The following is a 19,674-nucleotide window of genomic DNA, read 5'->3' on the forward strand; positions in this document are numbered from 1 at the left end:
TTGATGATTACTGACTTTTTCACATATAAGAGCATTTTCCCAGCCATAAAGTAAAGGGTATCCCCATCTTCTATACATTCCTCCACTATACGTCATTAAAGTTTATACAAGTTGCTGTAGCTGATGTCTTCATTCTGAAAACTGGTTTGATGCAGCACAACAAAGCTTGTGCAAGCTTCTCCAGCTCTGCGTAACTTGCAAAATACATTCACTTGAACCCGTTGATTGTAGTCAAGCCTAGATCACACTTTAAAATTGTTAAATATCCTTCTCTGGTTTCACTATTACCAAATTAACTATTCCTTGATGTCTCAGGGTGTGTTCAATCATACTATCCCTTCTTTTAGTTAACATCTGCCAGAAAGTCTTTTGATCCCAACACAAACCAGTATCTCTTCATCAGTTACTCGATCTACCCATCATACATAAACATTCTTCTGTAACATCATACTTATAAAGCTACTATTCACCCTGGTCTGTAGTTTTTATCATCCATGTTTCACTTCCACATTAGGTTACGCTCCAGGAAAACATTTTCAGTAGCAGTACCAGTAGGTAATAAATATCTCAGGGGCTACATTAACTGGCCCCTCATGGCATGTGGAATCCTGTCTGGAGGTGGTCTTACGCATGGAAATCGGTTACCTCATAAAAAATAAATAAGTTATTGCAATTTGGACAGCCTATTATTAAAAATTTCACAAAAGACTTTCTAAGACTTATTTTATACTCGATGCCAGTAAATTTCTCTCTTTCAGAAATGCATTTCTTGCTATTGTCAGTCTGCATTTTATATCCTTTGTACTTTGGCCATTATAATTTATTTTTTTGTCCAAATATCACAACTTGTTTACTATACATCTTTCATTTCATAATCTTATTTCTTCAGCATCAACTAATTTAATCTGGCCTCATTCCACTGCTCTCATTATACTTTTGTTGATGCTCGTTTTATAACCTCTCTTCGAGGTACTATCCGTTCTGTTCAACTATTCTTCCAAGTGCTTCGCTATCTTTGACGGAATTACATTACCTTGAAACCACAACATTTTAATTTCTTCTCCATGAAATTTAGCTTCCTGCACAGGTTTATCTTGGGTTTCCTTCAGTTTTCTCAATGTACATATTGAACAAGATTGGGGATAGGCTACAACCTCATCTCTCTACTTTTCAATTCAATAAACTTTACCAACAGCTGTATCCTTTAGGTTAATTTATTTTATTTCAAACGCATCCAGTTTCAACAATTTATTTTGCCATCTTCAGGCCCTATACACATTTTCGAATCAACGAGCTTATCGTATAGCACCATAAAACTGGATACCGTGAATCCCAATCGTGCAACTGATTCATATGAAAGTGTGACACCAACTGAGCCCACACACAGTCCATGAACCTGTTCATGTACATAGGCTCAGTTGGTGTCACCCTTTCGTATGAATCAGTTGCACAACGTTTGGAATTCACGGTATCCAGTTTTATGGTGCTATTTGATAAGCTCATTGATTCAAAAAAAGCGTATGGGGCCTGAAGATGGCAAAATGAATTGCCAAAACTGGTTGCATTCGAAATAAAATAAATTAACCTAAAGTATACGACTGTTGGTAAAGTTTATTGAATTGAAAAGTATGTACCAGGCGATGTCCCCTGGCCATAATGGACCAACAGAGACCATCTCTCTACTGTCTCAGTTACTGTTTACCTTTCATGTTCTTCATCTCTTACGACTGTAGTCTGGTTTCTGTACAAGCGTATACTCCCTGTATTTTATCCCAGATAACTTACGAATTTCAAAGAGTGTGTTCCAGTCGACAGTGTGAAAAGTTTTTTTCTAAATCTATGTGTGCTATTAATGAAAGGTGCCTTTCTTCAACCTATAAACTAAGTCATAAGATCAGTATTGCTTTGAGTATTCCTATATTTTTCCAGAACCAAAACTGATCTTGCCCTACGTCACCTTCCGCTGGTGATAAATACAGCAGCATAATTTTGTTTGTGCAAAGAGAGGAAATGATGCTTTATTTAATCAATTAAGCTGTTCTAGCTAAGACTAAAATTAACTATCAGTGTCAAAGTCAATCTGATACTCATAATTGCCATCTGGGACGATTCAGGAATCCAATAGTGTGGCCTTACGAAGAGCCCTAGAGGAGCTGGTTCGCCATTACTTGTCTCCCTCTGACCTGTTCCAAAGTATCAAGTGTTTATTTGATAGTATGATTAGTGTTTTGGAGAGTAGTGTTGTGTCAATACTGATGTGGATTATTACTGGGACGAAAGGAAAAAGAATGAAATCTGGTGGTTGCACATTAACATACTCCTCTTCAATAGCACCAAAATACTACCATCCAGTGAATAAATCACTGTGAACCCCCTCCCTCAATGAGGTATTGTTGGACATGTAATATTTAATTCAAGATGCTGTTGCAGTGTCTGGTCATCATCAGATACTGTGCACTACCATCTCTCTGCTCACTGTCCACTAACTTCTGGCAACAAGCTTTTCTTTTACCACTAAAATTTGAGCCAGCTTTAACTGGAACAAGAACCGATGCACCAGCACCCGTTACCAATCTCTGATACAGAGGTGTGAGAACAACTATATAGACAAATCCTCATTCCACAAAGTAACTAGATAAATTTTTCATTCAAAATGGGTCGATTTTTTAACTCAAAATACAGATTACACTGCACCAAAAATACCACTTACGGGCCCACACACTCTCACACAATTTTGCACGATTCATAATCTGTCTGACTTACATTTCTAATATTTACTGTGCAGATTAAAGCATTTAAGAATGCTCACCAGAGCTGGATACCAAGGGTACCCACGGCACTTTGCCCACACAAGGTCAAGGGGTTCAAAGCTGGAACCAGTGCTGTTGTCACCAGCATCATCGTCTGCTCCTGATGAGTAAGCAGCCCTCATTGCTCCACCAGAAGCACCGATGCCACTATTTCCACCTACAGCGCTGGGACCACCACTGCCGCCACCACCACGGCTGCCAACACCGCCAGCACTACCACCACTGACTCCTCCGCCACTGCCACCCCCGGCTCCTCCGCCACCACCACCACCCGAACTGCTGTTTCCTTCTGCATCTTCATCATCGTCATCATCCTCATCATCGGATGATGTGCAGCTCCAACAGCTGGATTCAGACTGTGTTTCATCGTCTGTCTCAGGTGGAATATCTGTTTCAAAAAACAGTTGTTTTTGAGATGGGCCAAGTAAATTTGCAAAGTGATGAGAGACAACAATGTTCAATGCAACAAACTCTCTCTCTCCCGCTCAAGCATGCACATACTCCCCCCCCCCCCCCCCAAACACACACACACACACACACACACACACACACACACACACACGTGCATGCACGCACACAACCAACCAACCCCCCCCCCCCCCCCTCCGACAAACACGACACATGCACACACACACACACACACACACACACACACACACACACACACACACACGAGTGCGGGCGGGTGTGCGCACAGTCCCTTTCCTCCTGTCTCATCTCACACACACAATTTCATCCAGCTACTAACACTGACAGATTCAAAGATTACTTTAAGAGTCCTATAGTGTAACAATTATAAAGTTTCTTGATGATTAGATATAAAAGAAAACTCATGAGTGCAATGAACTATTTATGTGAAGTACAAAATAACTTGCTTTAGGGTATGGTATTACTGATACAATTATTTTTTTATTTATCTAGATGACAACCACAGTTTTTAATCGTACAATGACTGGTCTCAATTATAAGCTACAGTCCTCATTAGATAAAATGGTATAGCATAGTGAGCTTTGTAGTCCCCAAGACACACAAGTTTTACTACTCTTGTTTCAAATCTTGGCCATATTTATCTCTTTTTCTTAATACTACAGCCACCCCCAATTTTTGTTGCAGAGACAGTCCAAATAAAATGTCATAATTAAATGACTGATGTCTTAATTCCACGTCCCTCCTTTCTCCCTGAATGTATTATCATAATCTTATTCCTGAATATTTATTACTACATACATTCACAACAATATATATTACATTTCAACTCTTCGCCTTTTTCTCCAATTTACATTCTCAACTGGTAACTTAATGAAAGAACAGATCTACTTTAGTCTTTGGTCACATAAATGGTATCACTGCCAATATCGACTTATTACAAAATAATTATCAAATGATCTCTTCAAAAAGAAAGAGCAATAAGGATAGTAAAATACTAGGAGACTATATTATTAATTAAACTAACTTGCACATACAACTACACCGTCCAGCCTAATTAATGTGCCACCTGCAAAATGCCTGAATTTGGTCTGCAAGGATAGATGTATACTTATGTTGAACCATTGTATTTTCCAGAATGACGAGATCACTCCGGGAGTGCCATGAAAACAATCCCCAACTTTTAAAACTTCCACTTCTGGCCTGGACCCTTCTGATAACCGTTATACCATGTTTACTTTCAGACTTTTCATGCCGTACACGCCAACAGCCATTTGTCTGAAGAACCACAAAACGTGATCCATCTGAAAAGGCCACCTGTTGCCATTCAGTGGACGTACATTTGTGGTATTAATATGAGAAGTCCACCTGTCAGCATGCGTGCGTAAACCAGGCACCTGCTGTGGTGGTTTATCCTATCATATGAGACCGATGACTACCTGCGAAAGTAGCCATAATCGTACACCAGCTCTCCTGTCATTGAGGAGACACTGTTGGTAGCCCTTTGGTTCATCAGGGCAGTCAGTTGCTCAACAGTTGCACATCTATTCGCCCATGCACAACTCTGCAGTCATCACTCACACCTGTCACTTATGGCCAGGGGTGCTCCATAGTTAACTTGGCAACAGGTTTGGATAGCGCCACTTTGCCATACAGTATACTTTGACCACAGTGAACTTTGCCATTTCAGAAATACTTCCACCTTTGGTATGAAAAACAATGATCATGCCATTTTGGATGTCAGATAAATCACTATGTTTCCAAGTTGCGTCAATGACTGCTCTGTTCTGCAACCTGACACTTTATATACATTCCACTGCTAGTGCAGCCATTAGCCTTCTATGAGTGGTTATTACATGTTCATGTCAAACAAATGTGGTAGTCACATTAATGTGACTGGACTATGTATTATATGGACTAAAATCCTTTACATAGTAACTTGTCAACTGAAGAGGACCAAAGGTCTGCTCATAATGCAAACACATCTGCTTTCTGACAGTTAAAACTGAAGGCTACGGTTAACTATGCAACAGCATAAAGTTGTTAACTTTTAAACTGCACATGTAAGATTAAAAATGTCCAACTGATAGAGAGAAACACTAGTAAAATATAGCTTAAGAACTGGTGTTGATAACTATACATGCACTACAATCAGGATGCATGACTTCCACCTGTAGACAAGGTATGCGAGTAGCAAATTATCAGTTGATGATCTCAAGTGCTCAGTAAACAGCCTGTATGTACAAACTGATAAACACATAAACTACTGTATTAACAGAGATTGGGAGTAGGTGCGGCATAAGGATGGCTTAGGATTTTGTAGATTGAGTGGGCTGTGGCTGCCATTTTGAGAGAGTGGGAAGCATTGAGTAGAATCCTTTGCCACATCTACTCCAAATCCCTAGTTACATGGGTCATACCCTTGTGGAACACACAGGGGCCAGACTTCTCCGATACACCCCCTCAGCACATTCTACTCGGGTCTGATCACAGGCTTATCCTATCATAAGAGACCTATGACTACCTGCAAAAGTAGTCATATCGTATACCAGCTCTGCTTTAATTTTCGGGCAGTATGTTATGTGGGCATGACCACCTACCAGCTGGCCACTCAAATGAATGGCCATCACCAAACTGTGGCCAAAGCAGAGTTGACCTCCCAGAGGCGGAAAACACTGCCAAATACTGCATGACTGATTTCAATATCTGTACCATCCGTATCCTTCCCCTCAACACCAGTTTCACTGGATTAGTAGATGGGAGTTGTCCTTACAACACATCCTTCAATCTCATAATCCTTCTGGCCTAGGTCTCCATTAACCCCAGCCCCATGACCCTAACTTCACTCACCCTGCACTCACATCCTCTTTGTCACAGTCTCCCTTTTCCTCAATTTATATCCCCATCCTAATCGCAATCCACATCTCCTGTGACATTGTGCGCAGCACAATCCCACGTCTGGGGCTAGAAACAGCTCACTGGCACCACATTCTTATCCTGTGTATGACACCAATTTCCAGTTGTCAGTCACCATATCGCAACCCTCCCTCCCACTCCCTGCGTTCTCCCTATGGACACCTGCTCCACCAGACACAATGTCATGCATCAGTTACCCTGCAGTGCTAGCACAATGTAGTCAACTACGAATGTAGACATACAGGTGATCTGCATATGTGTGTGTGCTGTATATCTCTGAAGATTGATTCATCTAAAAGCTAGCAATATACACAGTCCTGTTTATGTGTCTGTTGAAGATTCAAGGCTCCAATTTTTAGTGAGTTGTTACCTTCACTCATTAAAACGTTGATATTCTTAGATTTGGCAGTGATCAGCTTGTTGAAAACCATGCTACAAATGCAAACATTCATGAAAGACAATACATATAGGGCTGCAACTGGTACTTTATAAATGAACTGGAGTAAGCCTGCATTCAATTTCAAATTTTCAGAAAATACAGACTGTTGAGTTATGCTAAAGTCCCTGGCCTTTTCATATAATCCAGCTCCCCCACATACAATATGCAACATGAATTATGGAAACAAGTAGTGCTGTTGCTGATAACATTTTTATAAACACAATGAGAATGTGAATCCATTGTGTAAATCTCTCAGATCATGATGTTCAACTAATGACATTTAATATCATAGTTCACTGATAAGTAACAAAATCACAAGAGTAATAAATGAGAAAGGTACCGAGGAATTCAAAAAAATTCTTACAAACTGTAAACCAGCATAACACAGCTGGTACAAATGTAAATAAAACGTATTCTGTAAGATGTTCAAAAGCTACTTTAAAAATTGTGTAAGAAGATTAGCACTTTGAGTCCTAAGCTCGAGCATAGCTCATGTGACAAGCATGCTGTGAGTGTCCCATGACTGAGCTTGTCTTCCACTTCTTCTTCTTCTTCTTCTGCTTTTACGGCCTCATTGGACCACTTCCATCAATCATTTCTGGTCCTCTTCTTTGGTATTTTCCCCTTCCGAGTGGCCCAGTATCTCTTCATTCGTTCCGATGCTTTTCGTCGTTCCTTATCTGTAAATACCCTTTTCATTGTATGTCGTTTGTCAATTTTTGGTTTAAATCTTATTTCTGTGTCCCTCTACGTCTTTAAATTTGGCGTTTAGTTCTGCAAATCATCCAGAGTTATTTCCAGTTCTTCCATATCCTCTCTTATTTCCTTAAGCCATCCTCCTTGTTGTTTCAAATTCCAGAGTTTCTCAATAATTTTCCTTGATAATCTGGTTTCTGGTGTCCTCAGAATGTGACCACAAAAAGAGATCCTTTTCTTTCTTATAGTATCAGTGAAGAGCTCGAGTTCTCTGTATACCACTTCATTTGGAACTATCCGCCATTGCCCAGCTTTTTGATATTTCTTATTTATGCATGTTCTAGCAATTCTTCTCTCTACTTTTAAAATTTTGTCAATACTGTTTTTCTGGGTGACTTTAAAAAGAGTTTCACTTCCGTATGTAACCTCTGGTTGAACCACCGTCTTGTAATGTTTTAATTTTGTTTTAATTGATAGACATTTTTTATTGTACGTAGACCATGTTAGTTTTTGAGCTTTTATCATTTTATTAGTTCTTGCTCGCCATGCAGGTTTCTCGTCCAATTTATGTTATAATTTCACCCAGGTATTTAAATTGTTTCACTATTTTAATTTCCCTATTGTTCACTGTGATGTGATCTATTACAAGTGGATCCGTTACCATTATTTCAGTCTTTTCAAAAGATATCTGGAGTCCTAATTTTTGTGCTATATTTTGTAAGCTTGTTATTTGTTTCGTGGCTTCCTGAATATTATTAGCTAGTAATGCTAGGTCATCAGCAAATCCCAAGCAATTTAGGTTTATTTTATCTTTCTTAGTTCCAATTTTAATATTCATAGGATTTTCCTTGTACCATTCTCTCATTACATATTCAAGAGCACAATTGAATAGCAATGGTGATAAACAATCTCCCTGTCTCAACCCTGTTTTAATCGTAAATGGTTCAGATATTTTTCCTCTAAATTCTACTTTGGATTTGGTGTTTGTTAAGGTTAACTGTTCCATTTTTATTAATTTAGGATGAAGTCCAAAATTCCTTAATATTTTCATCATTGAAGATCTATGGATGTAATCATATGCCTTTTTGAAATCTACAAAGGTTATGACTAGTTGTTTTTGCCTTCTTTTGTAGACATCCATAACTAACTTCAAGGTGATTATCTGTTCTGGGCAGCTTCTCCAGGATCTAAATCCTCCTTGATATTCTCCCAGTTCTAATTGATCTTTACAGCGGTTGTATAGTATTCTTGACATGATCTTATACGTGCAGTCCAAAAGGGAAATTCCTCTATAGTTGTCTGGATTTGATTTTTCTCCTTTCTTATGTAATGGATGTATTATAGTAGTAGTCCAATTTTCTGGTAATTTCTCTTCATTCCAGATTTTTGCTATGCATTGGTGTAATGCTATCTTTACTGGTTCTGCTGCATATTTCCAAAGTTCAGCAAACATTTGATCTTCTCCACTTGCTTTGTAGTTTTTGAGTTCTTTCAAAGCTCTGTAGACCTCATTAATTGTAGGTGGATTTATATTTTCTGCTGGTGTTTTAATTGGGGTTTCTGTGTGTATCTGAAGACGTTCTGGGGGATCTTCACAATTTAGTAACTTGTTAAATGTTTCTGCTAGAATTTCTGTATTTTTACTATTGCTATGGGCTAGGTTATTATCTTTATCTTTTAACTTTAATGTTGGAGGATCATATCTTTGTAATTGTCTGCCAAATATTTTGTAATAGTCTCTTGAGTTTGTTTTTTCACTATTTGTTTCTATCATTAGAAGTATATCTTTTTGGTACTGACGTTTAACTCTCCTTATTATTTTTTGTGTTGTCTTCCTTTGTTTTGTGAGTTCCAAATACGATTTTTCTGTTTTTTCATTTTGATGCCTTAACCAGGCTTGGTGTCGATCCAACACTGCTTCATCACATTCATCGTTCCACCACTGGTGTTTTTTCCTTGGATTTGTAGGGGCAACTTGTTCAGCTATTTGTTTCAATTTGGGAATTATTTCTTCCAGATCATCTGTTATTTTTATATCCCTGGTTTGTGCTTCATAATCCTCATTTTGTATCAGTTTATGAGGGTCATAGGTTCTCTTCTTCTTCTGGTGGGATTTTTTCTTTGCTAATGGGGTTAATTTAATTTTAATTTTTATCATGTAATGATCTGATCCGGTATCTGTCCCTCTCAGTACTTTCACATTGTAAATTTCCTTGTGGTAATTCTTATCCATGCAGACATGGTCCAGTTGCCATTCTCCTTTTTTCCAGTCTGGATGTTTCCAAGTTTTTAGTTTACTTGGTCTTCTCTTAAAATACGTCGACTTTGAGATCATGTCATGGTTTCTGCAAAATTCCACTAGTCTTATGCCATTTTTGTTTGTTCTTCTTTGTGCTGTCCATTTCCCTATTATGTCTCTATATCTCTTTTCCCTTCCTAACTGGGCATTGAAGTCTCCAATTAAAATTTTGATGTGATTTTTATTAATGTTATTCGTCGTTTGATCTAAGAGCTCCCAAATTTTTCTACCTCTTCTCTGTGTTCTTTTTTATTATTTTTATCATTTGTCGGGGCATGGGCATTTATTATTGTGTACATTTTATTTGCAGCTTTTAGAGTTAATTTTGAGAGCCTGGGAGATTGTGCTTTAAATTCTATTATGGACTCTATTATTTTCAGACTCACCACGAATCCTGTTCCAAATTGTGGACACTGTTTCATGACTCTTTTCCCTGGTATTCCCTTATAAATCCTATATCCTTCCACTATTTGTACTGTATTCACTGTTTTCACACCTGCCCCCTCCCCCCACGACAAGTTGGCTGTATGGCGCTGTCATCATGTGGATTTTTCTGAAACTATTCCACCTTCCTGAAGGACAATCCTCACCTGATCAAAACTACTGAACTGACTCATTAGTGTGGGTCTCTCATTATGCTAGAAGTGTATTTTTTGATAAATCTGTTGAAGTTTTTGACCTGCGCAGAGATAGAGAAGCTACTGAATGGTGAACCATTTGAAGAATCTGTTTGGCAAAGGGGATGTTTTTGAATGAGAATACAGTAACTTTGCTTCTGAATTAGACTCAGGTCCAAAAACATCATTATTTCAATATTACTGTCCCACTATTCTACATTACTTTGGTTGATAAGTCTACTACATAAGTTATTAGGATGGATCACATTAGACAAGCAACCATTATTGTCTGAATAGAAGAAAGTGAATGTGTGGCAGGAGTGGGTGACAGCAACAGTCCTTTTGATGTGTTTTTTTTTTTTTTTTTTTTTTTCAATTTTCTTCCCTGAATCTATAATAAAGCACATTGGGGCAGAAACTAACAAGTATATATTTTGTTCCAGAAAATATGAAATAATTAGGGTAAAAGCTGTCATTCAGCAAATTTTCTTCTTCAACTAGGGGAGGAGTTTGGGAAGAAAGGAAGTCATACTGTTACATTCCAAAATGTGTGTAGCAATAGACTCCTAGGAAGGCATTTTGCCGATAGAATTCCTTCCACAGAAAAGAAAGTGCATCCCACAAGTGTGTGTAAGGTCTGCAAAGAAAATACACAACTATCCAATGAAAAGTCTCCAAGAAGAGATACAGTATGTTGGTACTCTGACTAAAGCTCCCCTGTACATGCCAATGTGTTTCAAACTGTATGAAATAATGGCAAATTATGGTTAATTAAAGTAATGTGAATCCAAGCAGAATTTTTTTCCAAATAAACATGTGCCAAAATTTAAATAAAATTTCTGTGCTATATCTGTAGTAAATGTGCTTTACTTTGTAGCTTAATTAAAGAAGAACCTTTCTACCTCCAATAAACATAGCCATATTTGTAAATAAAGTTATAACAATGAAATGGTAGGTACTTAAAGAGATACAGAAAGTACCTGGGATTCTGTGACAAGCATGCTGCAAAGAATCCAGGACTCAAAGTATTAAATGCTCCTAGATCTTAAATGACAAATTACGCTGATGATGAAAGGATATTATAAAATGCTGTGCAGTCATTGGAGCATCATAATGTATGTATTTTCAACAACAAGTAAGCTCCACCAGCAACAACTTAATGATATTTTGGAAATAGCAACAAAATGAGGTAGGTAAAGCAAATGTGACATGACGAGCTGACGTAGCATTTTTCAAGCAGAAGGTAGACACTGTAATCAAACAAGTAGAATTCCTGTTAGAGACAGCAGATAATTCATTATCAAATAACTCATTTACATTGAAAACACAGAGTACGTGGATACAGATGGAAAAAATCAAGCTGCTAAAAGAAGAAAATGTATGGCTATATCACACAGATGCTTAAGGTCAAGTACTAAGATAAAATTTTCACCCTGAACATCAATGCGAAAACAGCACTCGAAGAAAACATTAGAAACCACATTCAGATTACACTAAAACATTACAGGTCCAAATCCCTATTCTTACCATATCAAATTTGGACACTAATACCACAGTCAAATCTGAAAATTTATGTGCAAAAGAAACAATTGTAGAAAGGGACCAGGGACCAGAGAGAGAGAGAGAGAGAGAGAGGATACTTCCAAGGAAGATCGTAGGAAAGAAAAAAGTGACAGCTGATGAGTTTACACAACACTTGTGATAAAACAAGCAATGATTTAGAAATAATTTAGAAGTAAATAAGGTACAACTCACTGGGAGACAAGACTGAAAACTATGCTAAAACACACACACACACACACACACACACACACACACACACACACACACAACCTACATGGCTACAATTTGTTACATGGATGCTCTGTGCCAGGTTGACAACTGTGACCTGGTGGCTGGCTGATTAGGCGCACAGTGAGTTCTGCAGTCAAAGCAGTCTCGAATGGTGCACAAGTCCTGCACAACAATGTTGGCTGGAGGCTCGTAATGCATGGGCATCGTAAGGGAGAGAAGGAAAACAGGGAAAGATATGGATGAACAATAAGAGAGATGTAATGCAGATGCAAAATATGATACAATAAAAAGGACAGATGATATGAGGTTTAGAACAAAGGGGAGTCACTTGCTCTTACTGTATCACAATTATATAGAAACTTTAAAAAAAAATTTGAACCACAATAAAGAATACTGGCTTTCAAGGATACATTAAGAGAATGAAATTAGAAAGAGTTGTAAAAAACTACTGACTTACCAGCAAAACAAACAGACACAAGTCCCATGGGGGAAAGGAGATCATAATCAAGATTTAGGGAAATGCAGAATCAGTAAAAAAAATGAGAGGTTCAGCCCAAAAATAGTGAGTGCGGTAGATGCATCCTATGAGAAAGCAATAAGAAAAGAAAGAGTATCCTACAAAGAAAGGTGTCTAACAGAGAGTCATACAATGAAGGAACACTGAGTAAAAAGGAAAGAACTTAGGAACTGAAGGTAATTATGTAATGACAACCCACAGTGTCCTTTTTAACCAGATACTTTAGGATTGAACCATTACTTAGTGAAAGGCCATGGAGGAATCTGCACACACCTGCTGTCCGTGTTCTTTTAAGTTTTAGAAAGAGATGAAAATCAGATTGACCACATCGGGACTGTATGGAGAAAAATCAATGACGATGAACCCAAGCAATGGATTGTTGCAGATTTCGCAGCACTTGAGTGCAGTTTGGCACTGTCATGCTGAAGGAGAGGGTGGTCCATATGTGTATGAAATCTTCAAATTCAAAACTTGATTACAGCACACTGTTTCTCATGCACCGAGGAGTATGAGGAGATTAGTAATTAATGTCCCGTCAACAACAATATCACTAGAGATACAGCCCAAGCACGGATTAGGGAAGGATGAGAAAGGTAAATGGCTGTGCCCTTCTGAAGGAGCCATCCTGTCATTTGCCTTAAGCAATTTAGGGAAATCATGGAAGACCAAAATCAGGACGGCCGGACACCGGTTTGAACTGTTGTCCTCTGGAATGCGAATACAGTATGCTAACCACTGTGCTACGCAGCTTGATTCATCCACCAACAAAGTTACGTTCTACAACTTATGTTATACACTAAAATTTGGAGCCCTCTAGTGGCATAGGGCTGCAAATAAATATGTAGACATGAAGAATAAATATGTAGAATGTTAACCGAAAAAAATCAGAAATTCATCGAATTTACATTCTAACTGTCTGATATCCTAAAAGATGAGTGACAGTAAATGTACAGAGAAAGTGTTGAGCAGTAAACAGGTATATAAACAAGGTGTTGAACAATGTACTTCAGCATTAACAAACAACAACCCACCCCCCACCCCAGTCTGCCGACTGATTTGAGAAGTAAATTCCTAAATGTGACACACAGTTAGTTGGTGATATAAACTGTTTCCTTACAAAACAAGTGTGTTTGTGAAGAAACACTTGACACAACACTACAATACAATATCATCTATTTTGTCTGGTTAGAGGCACATAATAAACACGACAGGCCTAGGAACTATTGCTGAGCAGATTAAGAACACATCTGCACCATCAGATGTCACTAGTTCTGATACATTTTGTTGCCTAACAGTTTTCATGTTTTTAGTTGATATCCCTCACTGAATCAAGGCCAGGTATCTTCTGTTCACAAATATTGCTAGCAACTGAAGTATAATTTTAACAACTGTTAAGGTAGAAAACTACATCACAAATTTTTGTATTTCACATGAACTTTTTTTTAGACATTACACAGCCACAAAAAGTGCATCACTCTCAAGGGTAAGGTCATTTTATTGATAAATGATGTGACATGTAGGAGTGTATGACAACAAATTCAGACCAAATGAAACATACATGTCACAGAAAAGGGTGCCCAAACAGCCACATCAGTACACAGTGTACTCCTTTCTGGCAGCAACATGGGATAGTATTCTCGGATGGGAATGATCTTAAAGGTCCCCAACGGCTTTCTGCAACAGACTGTCTTAAGCAGGTTGTGCCCTTTGTTGTGATTCAGCAATGGTACTTGCAGGTCATTGAGAACAGGTAAGTTCCTTCTTTATCATGCTCCATACATGACTAGCTGGTGAGAGATCTGGTTACTGTACAACAGGAAGAGTATGTTGCACAGTAGCAACAGCCATATGTGGACTTGCACAGTACTGCTGAAAATTCTCATCACCTTCCCGTCAAAGAAATTACAGTACCATGGAGATAACAGCCTGTCCAATGTAGTGGGCAGTGGTTACTTTACTCTGCAGAAATACAAAATGTGACTGTGTTTTGTAACTGCCAGCCCCCTACAAAATGAAGCCTGCGATGGGACCTGAGTGTCATCAGCAAATACACTCTGGAATAGGTAGCTCACCAGGTCTATGCCACACCCATGTACGTCCATCACTTGCATACAAATAAAAACAGCTCTCATCACTCAGGACATTCCAGTCTCCAGTTAACTCTTTCACAACACCGGATTAGCCATTCTTGGCAGTGGCATGATGTCAACAGTAGCCCTAGCCAGAGACACATGTGATCTTAATCCTGCTGCAAGAAAATGGTTGCCTGTGGTCCTTGATCACACAGCAGGTGCATGTGCCCGGATTTTGTCCCTGGATGACATTTAGCTGGCCACTGCTTCTCACAAAATGTGTTGCTATTGATATATGTCTGTACTACAAGGACGTTCAGAACCTGATCTGCAGGATGCCACCAATAATTTGTGTCCAACATGTGCTTCAATACATCTATCTGGCATCTTGCAGGTCCACAATGAGACCACACTTAAATGGCTGGAGCTGTTCCAAAGGAGTACATACTCACTGGTGGGGCATGGTTGTACCATAGAATGAATGTTCCAAACACTGATCACCTCTAAACTCAGCACAGTTACCGCCTGCAGAGTCAAAACAGGTGGTGCACAGACATGTCTCCTGAGTCCCATCTGTGATGAATGACTGATACTACAAACTCTCACAGTATGCACATTTTATACCCTTGTGTCACTGAACACAGTATGTGACAGTATTTCATCCCCCCCCCCCCCAAAGGCAGTGTACTTAATCAATAATACACTTCAATAGTCACTAAAACAACCATCAAACATTATACTGCGTCTGTCTGTCAAACCGGGTACATTTACATTACCCAGCCACAGTAGTTACACAAACATGTATATCAACTAGACCCATATACATAGTGTTAAGGAGTCAACACCTACCTCCACCACTGCGGTATACACGAAAACTTTCTGTTGCAGGCAGAGGTGTTGCAGGTAAAAGTGGTGCATCACTTGTAGAGGATGCAGCACCCACTCCTAGCAGCAAGCCAGACACTGAAGATGCAATGTCTGAACGGTTGCTACTGGATGGCTGTTGATTATTCTGCTGCTGCTGGCTGCCAATGGACGAGGATGTGCTAGCAGGTGTCATCACGGCTGGTGCACTGTTGCTCCCTGAAGGACCACCAGAAGTACCAGGCAATGCATGTTTTCGAGGACGTCCCACCCTCCTCTTTGCAGGTACTGGAGCTGGGGTATTAGAGCTGTCACTCCCACTCCTGCAACAATAATACTGTCAATACTGATGTGAACAATTATGTTACATAAAATATATTCCTGTGTGTTAAGCCATGCTGAATATTCTTTTCTCGTGCACAATATTGTAATGACTGGCCACATTATAAGATAATGCTTTTCTTCTCTTTGCATTGCATATGCTGTATTGCATATATGTAGGTGAGGTATTTGAACTATGATGCCAGGATGTGAGAGAAATATGCTAGCAACTGTGTCGCCTGAGCATAGCTCATAAAATGAATAAGGATAACATTGAATCTTTTGAGTCAGTCAGTGAGGCACAATCAAAATGATTCAATTGACAGTGCACTGCCTATAAAACATAGGCATCTGGGTTTGAGCTCTTGCCTGGAAAGTAATTTTAACATTACATTACCAATGTAACATATACTCTGCAAGAGTACATGGATTTCTCAAGAACAACACTGAGGGTGCGGAGATGCCAAATTGCTTACCACATCCATTCTCCTCGCAGCTACAAGGCCCACTAGGAACCCTGTCTGTCTGTAACCTGGAGAGCAAGAAGAGTTCTTGCTGTGGAAAGTGGTCTTCTCTGAGAGACACTACAACTGCTGTACAAGCACACTGAGTTTCTTACCAATCTATCAGTGAAGTTCAGTGTGTAGTGATACATGTTGCATCTGTTTGTTAGTAATTGTTGCCTAACTTTAGATTATGTAAATCTCTGCTGACTTGATAGCTCCACTGATTTTATGCACAAATTGTTCTCATTTCATGTTACTAAATGCTGTGCACTCCTGTGTCCAGTAACAAAATCTATGGATTTATCAGTGGCAATAAGAAAACAAAACCACTTGTGCTAACATTGGTTTCCAATCCATTACCATTATGGAGAAGTTTTGGCAGTTGTGGAAATGACAACTGGATGGCCAGCAAATGGCAAATAGGATAACAACAACAACAGTTCTAGTAACAGCTTAAAGGACAATGTGCACAACAACAGATCCTCGAACAATTAATAAAGAAGGCTGGAATGTTCCAACAGCTGCAGCCTTTCCTGCTGGACAAGGAAGAATGGGATTGTTCCCATCATCAATTGCTGCTGCATTTAAAAGCATGTAAGGTTGTGATGCTGCTCCACAGCACACATGCCATCTATCTACTAACCCAAAAACCACGTCACTCCTTAGCCACTAATCCATCCTGAAACTTTATCTATCTGAAATTTGTACTATTTTGTATCTTTCTGAAATTTGTATTATTTCGTCACATTACTGTGAAAAAAAATGTAAGTTTAAAATTTTTTCAATAAATACAAGCACAAAAATCATACTTATGCTGCTTGGTTGGCAGAACTTAATGTGTTGCCTTGTAAATATAATTCCAAGTGTGAAAATACACACTCACTCGTCAGATCTACTGTAATGTTTTTCTCCAGACTCTGAGCTGTTTAGAAGTGGTGCAGCCAGACAAATCTAGAATTAATTAGGTTCTTAGGATAGCAAAAGTACATGGGGTCTTCAGGGTAGCAAGAAATTTGTACCTTGAACAGGAATGGCCTTCATGAAAATCAGTCTCCATTCTTGTAAGTATTCATGAGACTGGAAGTCAGGCACTTCTAGCCAACAATGGTCAACTTTGGTAAAATCTTTTCTGGAGAAACTTGCAAGGTTAGGGGTTAAGCAACTCCAAATAACTGTTGGATTCAGAAACTAAAACTTGAAAATGACATGCACAAAAACCCTGTTAGCTCATCATCAACAGATTCCACCCTCACATCAATGGCAGGTGACCTCTACTACAGTGTAATAATGAATTAGTCATGATCCACATTCTCAATGCACACTCCAGGAAACACGATGTTCATATTGTAGACTACGGTTCTGTTGAATGCAACAAACCGGCATCACACTGGTCATAAACATATACTTTATACCATGACCTGAGAGCTGGTTAAAGTAGCCAGTGATCAAATTTTTTTGTGATACACATGTCAGAAGCAAATGGTGGTAAGGAACACAACAGAAGACAAATGGATTGCCTTGAGAGAACAAATGGGAAAAGCAGAAGGAGGACAAACAGGATGTGGCAGAAATCCTTGGATAACACACGAGATGTTAAATCTAATTGAGGAAAGGAGAAAATATGAAAATGCAGGAAATCTAGAAGCCAAAAGGGAGTAAAAGATGTTTAAAAATTGACAGTGACAGGAAGGGAAAACTGGTAAAGTAGAAATAGCTAGACAACAAATGCAAGGCTGAAGAAGCATGCACGACTATATAATAGAGAGGTGCTGACTACAGGTAAATTGGAAAGACCTTTGGAGGAGGAGGAGGAGGAGAGAAGATGCTGTATGGATACTAAGAGCTCAGATGGAAAGACCATACCAAGCAAAGAACAGAGGGCTTAAAGGTGGAAGGAATACACAGAAGGTCTATATAAGGAAAATAAATTTGAATACAATATTACAGAAAGGGAAGCAGAAGTAAATGAGGATGAGATGTGAGATACGACACTGCGAGAAAAATTGGACAGAGTTCAGAAAGACCCAAGTCGAAACAAGTCCCCCCCAAAGAAGGCGATGTTCCCTCAGAATTACTGAAATTATTGGGAGAGCTAGTCATGACAAAACTATTTCACTTTGTATTCAAAATATATCAGTCAGGCAAAATGCCCTCAGATTTAAATATGAATGTAATAATTCCTTTGCCAAAGAAGGCAACTGCTGACAGGTGTGAATATTATCAAACTGTAACTATAACAAGTCATGCTTCCAAAATACTGTCATGAATTATTTACAGAGTAATGGAAAAGCTGGTAGACACTGATCTTATGGAAGATCAGTTTGAATTTCAGATAAATGTAGGAACTAGCAAGGCTATAATGATGCTGCAATTAATTTTAGAACATAGATTGAAGAAAGGCAAACCTGAGTTTATAGCAGTTGCAAATTGAGAGAAACCTTTTGACAATAAGCACAGTTAAAATACAGAAAGCAAAAAGAAATTTGCGACTTGTAATGAAATCAGACTGCAATTATAAAAGTCAAAAAGTGGGAAAGGGAAACAGTAGTTGAGAATGGGTGAGACAGGGTTGTAGCCTCTCCCTGACATTATTCAACCTGTACACTGAGCAAGCAGTAAATGGAACAAAGTAGAAATTTTGAAAGGGGAATTAATGTTCAGGGACAAGGAGGAATACAAACTCTGCAGTTTGCTGATGACACTGTAATTCTCTCAGAAACTACCCAACACTTGCAAGAGCAGCTGAACAGAAATGAGGGCCATGGAATGTAGTCAAATCACATCAGGTGATGCTGAAAGATTTAGATAAAGAAATGAGACACTAAGAGTAGTTGATGGGTTTTGCTATTTGGGCAGCACAATAGATGACATTACCTGAAGTAGAGAGGATATAAAATTGTAGACTGGCAATAACAACAAAAGGTTCCTGAAAAAAGAAGGAAGAAATAATGATTAGTGGTTAACGTCCCATTGGCAACAAGGTCATTAAAGATGGAACACATGCTTAGTTTAATGAAGGATGAGGAAGGAACTGGCCATATCCTTTCTGAGAAACAATCTACGCATTTTAAATATAGGGAAATGACGGAAATTGTAAATCTGGATGGTCAGATGGAGAACTGAATTGTTGTCTCTCGAAATGCGAGTCCAGTGTGCTAGCCAATGTGCTACCTTCCACTGTTTTTCCAAAAGAGAGAATTTGTTAACATAAAATACCAATTTAAGTGTTAGGAGTCTTTTCTGAAAGTGTCGGTATGAAGGGCAGTCTTCTATGGAAGTGAAATGTTAATGGCTGTCTGGGAAATGTGGTGATAAAGATGAATATTGAAAATTAGATGGGTATATTGAATAAATCAAGAGAAGTGGGGAAAAAAGAAATCTGTAATACAATATGACT

At 38.7% G+C, this 19,674-nt stretch overlaps 1 protein-coding gene across 2 annotated transcripts in view; it reads right to left on the reverse strand.

The window, feature by feature from the left end:
* The window catches only part of LOC124625776 (peregrin), a 260,021-nt gene that overhangs the window by 38,241 nt on the left and 202,106 nt on the right, over positions 1–19,674 (reverse strand). For both annotated transcript variants that reach the window (XM_047149217.1, XM_047149216.1), the window contains exons 18-19: positions 15,436–15,773; positions 2,810–3,198 (exon numbers count right to left, since the gene is read on the reverse strand). In XM_047149217.1, coding sequence (XP_047005173.1) covers positions 2,810–3,198; positions 15,436–15,773 — 727 coding nt within the window. The remainder of the gene's footprint in view (positions 1–2,809; positions 3,199–15,435; positions 15,774–19,674) is intronic.

Source organism: Schistocerca americana, chromosome 8 (genome assembly GCF_021461395.2).
Source record: "Schistocerca americana isolate TAMUIC-IGC-003095 chromosome 8, iqSchAmer2.1, whole genome shotgun sequence".
Classification (NCBI taxonomy): domain Eukaryota; kingdom Metazoa; phylum Arthropoda; class Insecta; order Orthoptera; family Acrididae; genus Schistocerca; species Schistocerca americana.